This window comes from Triticum aestivum, chromosome 1D (assembly GCF_018294505.1).
Source record: "Triticum aestivum cultivar Chinese Spring chromosome 1D, IWGSC CS RefSeq v2.1, whole genome shotgun sequence".
NCBI classification, from domain to species: Eukaryota; Viridiplantae; Streptophyta; class Magnoliopsida; order Poales; family Poaceae; genus Triticum; species Triticum aestivum.
This window is the reverse complement of record NC_057796.1, coordinates 143010493-143019637: the sequence shown is the minus strand read 5'-3', so window position 1 is coordinate 143019637 and position 9145 is coordinate 143010493. Positions and strand designations below refer to the sequence as shown.

At 44.1% G+C, this 9145-nt stretch overlaps 2 protein-coding genes across 2 annotated transcripts in view; both read left to right on the top strand.

The window, feature by feature from the left end:
* The first annotated feature begins 509 nt into the window (after window positions 1–509).
* LOC123166875 (uncharacterized) lies at window positions 510–1263 on the top strand. The gene has a single exon (XM_044584685.1). It carries the CDS (start codon window positions 620–622, stop codon window positions 1148–1150), a length of 531 nt encoding a protein of 176 aa, XP_044440620.1. The 5' UTR covers window positions 510–619; the 3' UTR covers window positions 1151–1263.
* Window positions 1264–4379: 3116 nt separating this feature from the next.
* The window catches only part of LOC123180781 (N-alpha-acetyltransferase MAK3), a 7481-nt gene continuing 2715 nt past the window's right edge, over window positions 4380–9145 (top strand). The window contains exons 1-3 of the mRNA XM_044592913.1: window positions 4380–4696; window positions 4804–4930; window positions 8347–8402. Of these exons, the coding sequence (XP_044448848.1) occupies window positions 4493–4696; window positions 4804–4930; window positions 8347–8402 (387 nt within the window). The 5' untranslated portion in view covers window positions 4380–4492. The remainder of the gene's footprint in view (window positions 4697–4803; window positions 4931–8346; window positions 8403–9145) is intronic.

Below are 9145 nucleotides of genomic sequence, written 5' to 3'. Positions count from 1 at the left end.
TGGGAGGCGGAGTGTGGTATGGACTCCTTCTGGATTTTGTAGTCAGCCAAGGGCTGCCATCCTCAAGCTGCTTGTCAGCACAGAGGTGCCAACATCTTCCTTTAAGATAGATCTCTTATGTCTTAGATCTTGACAAAGATCTACATGTCACCTTAGAAGAAGTAAGCATTTTTGAGGATTGCTTGGCATCATCCCGCTAAGCAAGACCACCATGACGCATACTTGACATCCCCGTGGGACCCTTGTCTTCACGGGCCGACACAACCATGGGAGACTCTCAGTAAAGTTAGTACAAAATTGGGTCATCTATTTTAGAACGAAGGGAGTACAACGGACGACGTGGAAGACACTCTCGGTCGCAGAGACCGCGAGAAGAGGGGTACTCCAGCTAATATCCACACCGTGTGACAAGCCCAATTGGTACGACGTCATCGAAAACCATGCGCACGTGTGACATGTCTATCTCTTCCCGCAAAACAAAAAGACATGTCCATCTCCACCAAAGATTGCTGCTCCCACGCTGCACCATTACATAGCAGTGGCGCCAGAGCACCAGTGCGAGTCAAACGCAACCACCGCACAAGCACAAGGCAACGGTGCATACACGAGCCGATAACAAATGGAGAAGGCGACACAGGAGTCTGAGAAGCAGGCATGGCAGGGTGTGGTGGAGGCCCTCCTCCCGTCCACGCCCGCCGCCGCGGCGTGGCCCCACCTTGCCAGCTTCTGCGCGCTGCACCGGTATCTCTCCGGCGTCGACGTCTGCGAGCGCGTGGCCGGGGAGGACGGCCACCCGGGCTGCGTCCGCTACGTCGCCTCCCGCGCGGCGCCTGCGCCGGGAGAGGAGGACCAGGACCAGCAGGAGGCGGCGCCTGCCGCGATCGCGACATGGGCCCGCGAAGAGCTGCTCGAGCTGGACGACGCCGCGCGCCGGCTGAGCTACGCCGTAGTTGGCAGCAACATGGGGTTCGGCCGCTACGTCGCCACCATGATGGTTGTCGAGGAGGAGACGGAGGCGGCGGGTTGCAAGCTCGTGTGGGAGTTCGAGTGCGAGCCTGTGCAGGGCTGGAGCAGGGACGGGCTCGTCGGCTACCTCGAGACCACCGTCAAGGGCATGGCTGCGCGGATCGTGGAGGCCGCCGCCGATTAATGATGAGGCGTCGCTGGCTCGCTGCTGCTTGAAGGGAAGGACCAGCGTAACAAAAGCTAATAAGTAATTAATCGGTGAGATGAAACAAGATGGAAATGGATGTATTTGCTGTAGTCTGTTGCTTCCCGTTTGTTTTTTCTATTATGATTAGCGCCAAGAGTAGTGGCTCGCTTCCCATGTGCAATGAATAAATGCATTAGTACGTCTGATGTCTATACATGCCTATCCATCTGTGTGTTTAGTGTACAAAACTACAATTCCGATAAACATAGGCTGAGTGTGGAGTGTGGACTGGACGACGGCAAGTACCAACACCACGTCGTGTTGTGCTTCTACACGCGTGCGGCGTGCCTCTTTTTCCTCACTTGTATGTTTGTCACTGCCTCACTGGACACTAGTGCTCGATTCTGTCACTCTTTGTGTAAGGTCATGTTTCATCTCACGCGAGTAGTGTACGACTCTCTCTCTCTCTCTCTCTCTCTCTCTCTCTCTCTCTCTCTCTCTCTCTCTCTCGCTCGCTAAAACATTTCGTTGATGGGGAGTGGACCTTGAAAGAGGACCGAGATCTATTCCCTTGTCATGTGCCAGATGTGCATATGTTCCGCTAGGCCACTATCTATCGTTTGTAAGAATCCAAAACTTTCGAACCAAATGATGTGTAGGTCCACAAAGGAGAGAAGTTCAACAAGATTTGTTCCTCTACTTTCCCTAGCAACCATAGAAAACATTTGCTTTTTTCTGGAATTTAGCTTCTTGGTTGATTCCAATCGTAAGAAACACTCTCCTAGTTTATGCCTAGTATTATTTTGTTTGCAAAATGTTCAGAACGGATTATTTTGAATTTCATATTCTAGTATTAAACCCTAAACTCCCTCTCACCGTAGCTCCCCTAGGCGCAGCCGGCAGTGGCCCCCGGGGTCAGCCGACGGCTGCGGCGGGGCCACCCCAGCGCCATCCATCCTCCTTTTTCTCCTGCGGTTTTTGTGATGAGAACAAAAATATTCATCATTTGTTGTTTGCATGCTCTACTGCTCCTATATGTGGAGTGCGATCTGCAATGTGATTGAGGTTGTTAACATAATAACAGGGCATCCTGCCCTTTTTTGCAAGTTAAGAGCTTTCATTCATTAAACAACGGGGTTAAAATCGTTTAGCAAGCAAGAGACTAAAAAGCTAGGTACATGATTGATCCATAAGCACCTTGCTCAGCAAGCAAGAGACTAAAAAGCTAGGCACATGATTGATCCATAAGCACCTTTTTCTGCTCTCAGAGGCTTGCTTAGCACAAAGTTGCACCCCTTCATTGGCATCATGACCAACAAAAGGTAACTAGAAATCTTCCATATTCACACTTAGCTCTTATATCTCCTGAAGTATGGATGATATCTCTGATCTACCTTCAATACGGTTCCTCCATAGATTGACACTTCCTTTGCATCCGTCTCAATGATGATCTTGGAAAGACCTATGCCACAAGGTAATTTGATACCATCTCGAATAGCAAATGCCTCCATGATCAAAGCACTAGCAGATTGCCCATACCACCAGATTGCTTGACCCCTCATCAGAACTCCTTCATTGTCCTGCAGTATCACGCCTATAGAACCCTCATTGGTACAGGATATGAAGCTTGCGTCCACATTCATTTTCAACATTCCTTTCAGTGGGTAAAAGTCACGAAAAAAATAAAAAAAAAATTCATGAATTTTTAAAAGTTGAAGATTTTGGAAAAAAATATCACGAGTCTGGAAAAAGTTAATGAATTTGAAATAAGTTCATGATTTTAAGAGAAAAGTTCACGAATTTAAGAAAAAAAGTTCACAAATTAGAAAAATAAAAACAAACATGAAAAATAAAATGATAAAGGAGAAATTTAATGAATAGGAAATTTCATGGATAAGAAAAAAAATTCACGGGAAAGAAAATTCACGGATTTCCAAAAAAGTTCAAGAATACAAAAAAAGTTCACGGATTTAAAAAATTCATGAATACATAAAAGTTCATGAATTTGGAAAAGGTCAATGGAAAAAAACATTAAGGGAGTTGAAAAGAAGTTCACAAATTTGAAAGAAACAAGTTCATGAAATTAAAAAAGTTAATGATTAGAAAAAAGTTCAGGAATTTGAAACAAATTTGAAAAAGGTTCAAAATCCGTAAAAAGTTAATGGAAAATAGAAAAAAATAAAAACTAAAAACTAAAAAGGATAATGGAAAAAGGAAAGAAATGGGCCGACAACCCAGGTAGTCTAGCGAGCAGGAGGGTGCACGCGAAATCACTAATTGAGGAGTACTCATTCCAAAGATCACTTTCACCTCCCCAAGTTACGACAAGTGGCGTGCATCATGCGTGTGAGTTTTTCCTTTTTCTCGTATATCCGTTTATTCAACATTTTATCTCCTAAACTGTGCGTCTAAATCTCAAACTGTTTTCACTGTTGGATCCCCCCGCGTCGAGATCTTCAAAACAAGATACCATGTTGATAGATTTTGACGAACTTCTTTTCATGAAAAAAACGAACGAAAAAACCGTGCCTCTCTTGAAAAAAACGCGTTTTTCCTTGTTTCTAGAGAGGCGCGGAAGCAAAAAATCGTGCCTCTCATGGATGAAAAAAAGAAGAGAAACCACGTGCTTTTTTCCATTTCCGAGAGGCACGGCTGTGCCTCTCGCGGAGAAAAAAACGTGCCTATGACGAAAGCAAAACGATGCCTTTCACGGAAGAAAAAAACAAGAAAACATGTTTTTTCGCGTAAAAATAAAATATATCAATTTTTTTTCAAAAGCTAAGTAAGACCGCTGAAAAACCAAAAAGCCTAAAAACAAAAAAAACATCTAAAAAGCCAAAAACGTTTGTGAAAAAATAATTAAAAATTCGAAAAGAGCACCCAGAGCACGACACGTGACGGTGTTGAGAGCGCACAAATGACGCGATCTGAGCCCAACTCTAAATAATCGTTGGGAGGCTCTTAAAGAAGTGCTCGTCAAGTATTTGCTCTCTGGTGCACGCCCTGTACCAAATACACACTATTTGGCGCGCCCAATAGGGTTTGGGCCCGCAAGGGGTAACCACTGCTCGCGTATTTTACACAGGCCGTAATCTACACCATTTGGGCCTCAGAACAACTAGAAGGTAGTCCTAAATCTGATATGGGCTTTGACTCCGTTTGGGCACACCTGAACATTTTAATTTAACGGGTTTAACCTACCCAGAAAGTTGGCCCAGATCCTTTCGGGCTAAAGTTTGGGTAGGCCACGGGCTTGTGCGTGCCTACGCCGGCCGCTGACTCCCTCTCCTCTAAGCTGTCCGTCCCCGCCGCCGATCTTCGCTCGTCCTCCGGCGACCTATGTCTGCGGCTGTGATGCAGGCCACAGCGCCCGTAGAGCGCCGCGACTCCTCCAGCGGCGGAGCGGAGATTGCGTACGTTAGCTACGGCGGTGAGCAGCACCTCCCACTGGTGATGTCGCTGGTGGACGCGGAGCTCAGCGAACCCTACTCCATCTTCACCTACCGCTACTTCGTCTACCTCTGGCCACAGCTCACCTTGCTCGTACGCCTTTACTTTCTCTTTGCACTCTCCCTCTCACGCTGCTGAAAGTATGTGGGTTTGGTATATTCTTGATGGTTTCTTGGTTTGTCGTGGGGATTCGTCGGAAGGCGTTTGATGCCAATGATGGTAAGTGCGTGGGGACAGTGGTTTGCAAGATGGGGGAGCACAGAGGCGCCTTCAGGGGGTACATCGCCATGCTCGTCGTCCTCAAGCCCTACCGAGGACGAGGAATCGGTGAGTTCATTTAGATTTATATTTATAAAGAATCCTCTAATTTTCTGCTATAGTTCATCAATTGTTGCTAGGCGATGTGTGATCTTAGAATCTTGCTATGTATGTCTAAGGGTGGCAGTATTGACTTAGTAAGGTTTATGGAAACACAATCTTTCTTACTGAGTTTGCTAGTCGTAGAGATCTTACTTGTGTACTCCCTCCGTCCGGAAATACTTGTCGCATGAATGGATATAAATGAATGCATCTAAAACCAAAATATGTCTAGATACATCCATTCTTCCGACAAGTATTTCCGGACGGAGGGAGTATATTTGTACTTCAAGGGTTTCATCTTGTGCAGTGTTTGTAACTGCTAAGACTCGGTTCACTCTCGTATAAGGGTGTGTTTTTCGTTTTTTATGTTTTCGCAAGGTTGCAATATTGAATCCTATAGTAGGAACACACAATTAATGGTTATTGCTTCCCAAAAGAAACGTCAGGTTTAGTGTTGTTACATAATCATTTGATTCATTGCAAGGCGCTCTTTGGCTTGTTTCATTTAGTATTTTATTAGGGATAGGCATTGTGCTTACTGTGAAAAATGTCCAAACTTCTCTGGTTGTTTCATTTTTTTGTTTGAATTGGAGCAATCTTTATGCTTGCAGTCAGATTTTATCTGCTTCGTCCATCTGGAAAGGAAAGTTTTTCTCTTTGCTTCCGATTATGTTCGAAAGAAGCACTGTAATTTCTGAATATGATGTTCTCTGCAACCCGAACCCATTTATGACTGACATGCTGCATGTTCCCAGCAGGCATCTGCAAATCCTTCTCCCTCTTTATTCTAAAAGCGACTCTAATGCAGCACCCGTTTTAAGACACATCACCCTAAAAAGACCAGTCTTTACACTATAATCGAGGATCAATCAAGTCCGCTATATCTTGACAGTTAGCGCCTACGAAAAGTCATGTCCTTCGGTTAAATGACACACCGCCTGGTGAAAGGTTGTCTCTTTGTGGAAAGACACATCCCTTGGTGAAAAGATGTGCTGGCGAAATGATGTCTCTTCTCGGAAAGACATTAAAAAAGAATAAAAAGAAGCATAATAATTGTTAGATTAACACATTACAAAATTCAGTTTTTAACTTCCCAGAAGATGCGACCATTGAAACTGCCTTAACTGTGCCAGAAAACTAATATACTAAAATTTAACGTTCCAATTTATTTACGCACTTGAACAAAATTTGAACTTTGCAATATGCTTAAAAAATGCAATTTCTTATATAAACATTTCAACATAAAGTCACTGAACAATGTAATAATATCCGTAGCAATGTGCGGGCATTACACTAGTTAAATAATAACTTAACTATCTTACAGACTCGGGATAAGGTGCCCTTTTTGGTCCCAGTTTGGCCAACAAGTATGGAGTGGCTGAGTTATCTTTTCTATGTAGTAGCAACCAACCATTTTTCATGGATTGCCATATGCTTTATTTCGCACATCAATACAAGCTCTACCTATTGATTATGTAGAATTCGCTGGTTATTAAGGGTTACCAGCAGAAAACAGAGGGAATCCGTATGCTGTCCTTGACGTTCTTATGTTTTTGTGAGATCATGTTCCTTTTATTTGTTATGTTTGCATAAGTTCGTTTCATTAGTTGTTATGACTAGCATGAGTTATTTTTCTCCAAATCCACCTTTTTTTTGTTGATCACTCTATGTATTTACCTTGCATTATAGAACTACATTTGGCTTAGTATTCTAATACAAACATGTTGGTTTAGCACCGTTTTCCTGCTCTTGTCCAAAGAATCCTTTTATCTGCTGTTAGTTTCAATATGAAAAAACATACGACCAACCAGGCACTAGCACCTGGTGGCATTGTCTAAAGAAGGACTGAAACACCACTCACTACTAGTAATTGTGTACGTGCAATGCACGTTAATATTAGGCAATTTATATTAATTGCTTTGCACATTAATCATGTATGTGCATATTAGGCAATATATTAATTTCATTGCACACTAATATTTGACAGGATCTTAATTACACATTGATATGTGGTCGGACCCTTCCCCGGACCCTGCGCAAGCGGGAGCTTCATGCACCGGGCTGCCCTGCCCTGTGTTAATTACACATTGATATTAGGTACTCCCTCCGTTCCTAAATATAAGTCTGTAGTGATTCCACTGTGGACCACATACGGATGTATACAGATACATTTTAGAGTGTAGATTCATTCATTTTACTCCGTATGTAGTCCATAGTGGAATCTCTACAGACTTATATTTAGGAACGGAGGGAGTAGGATATAATTAATTGGTTAGCGCTAGCATGGATGTTGGGTATGCCATTAATTAAGGGAGGATTGTGTGAGGGAGGTGGTGGCTACGTGACTGAAGCAGGATGGGCGTGGGGCTGTGGCAGAACATTGGATATGAGCCCTTGGATTGGATGGCAGACCACGGATGCAATACCAACTCTTAGATTTAATTAGATAGATTAGATCAAGGTGTGGGTTGTTCCGGGTGCACTAATTTTGGTGGCATTAGAAGAATTAGAACTCGCGCTTTTATAAGTAGTAGAGATAGAGATGGGGAATAAATTCCAGCCGACGGGAGCCGAACTCTGGTGGTCTGACTGGTGCTGGGCACAGTTTTAATATGTTGCTTGTGTTCTAGAATTTATTAATCTTAGTCCATTATTTATGAGTAGGCTCTTCTAATGCATTTGCTTATTTGCTTCTTTTATTTTTGTAGAAAGAAACAGCTAGCTACTTGCAACGGGCTGCCCTTTAATGAAATAGCTATGTTAATTATTTTATTGTGCTTTTTTAACTTTGGGTCTGCTTCATTTGCAGAAAGAAAAGGCATATTTATTTGCTTAGTTCTTGGATGCTATGTTTATTTCTTGATGAATTGACATGTCTATGCTAGCCTTGCAAGGTTTCTTTCTTGACAATCGGCATGCTTTTTTGTGCTTCATTCTCTTGATCTATATAATGTTTGTTCATTAAGTGCTATCGTGATGTCATTTATTGCAATCGCTATGTGCATTATTATTTATGCAAGAACTTAGCAAACGTTGTTGGTTATCTGGTGTTACATACTGAACTTATATTCTGCACCATTTTTCATACGTTGAGTTTGTTTTGGAATAAATGGATTTCGTATGGTAGCTCAATCTCTGGCAAATCAGATATCAGTACATTGTTGCTAAATATAGCGAAGATGCTCAGTTGTCTAGCACTTCAAATATTCTAATGTAGTAATGTGTACCATATAGGACTAATCTTTGTCAACTCCTTGCAATTTCAGCCTTCCAGTTTATCTCCTTGCATAGGAATCGTCATACTTTTTACCTTACAGTTTAATGTGTTATATTGTATATTAGGCTGATCTTAGTCAGCTAACCTATATTTCCTCATGCTACAGCAACTGAGCTGGTTACTAGAGCCATTCGGGTAATGATGGAATCTGGCTGTGAGGAGGTAATTATACTACATTTCTGTTGGTCTGTCTTTTCTAACATTTCATTCGTTTTACATTTTGTCATCTGAGAAACTGTTATGACCGGCATATTAGGGGCTTAGCCCAGTGGGTTGTGGCCCAAGTTATCTTGTCGTTATTAGGGGCTTAGCCCAATTATCTTATCGTTATTAGGATCGTTTGCTTAGGAGTCAAGTAAACCTCTCTATATAAGGAGAGGAGATGTATCAATCTAATCAAGTAAGAAGCAATCATTATTTGCTCGGCTTTCCGAAGGGAGCCGGGAGACCTAACCCTAGCCGCCTCTTGCGCCGCCGCCGCCTCTTCTTCATCGCGCCACGGCGCCCCGCCGCCGGCAGCCGCGATCGCATCACCATCAACCCTCCCCCTTCCCATACAACCTACGCCCTAGACCAGGTAGGATCCTAGCTCCTACCAATTTGGTATCAGGTAACTCAGTTCCGATCATGTCTGCACCACCACCCAGCCCGCCGCTGCCTCTCTCCACCGCGCCGCTGCCTCTCCCCATTGCGCCGCTAGACTCCGTCGTCGGCGCCTCCACCGGCCAGACGCCGCCGCCCTCCACTGCGCCGCCCTTCGCCGTCTACTCGCCGGCGGAGATGACCGGGATCCTCAACGACCTCGTCACCGCCGTCCAGGGCATACGCCTCTACCTGGCCGGGCCCTACGGGCAGCCGCCGCCCTTGCAGCCGGCCGCCGCGACCGGGCCAGTCGCCCTGCCATG

Coding starts and splice junctions, on each gene's coding strand:
- LOC123166875 (XM_044584685.1), top strand. CDS start 620: ATGGAGAAGGCGACACAGGAGTCTGAGAAGCAGGCATGGCAGGGTGTG.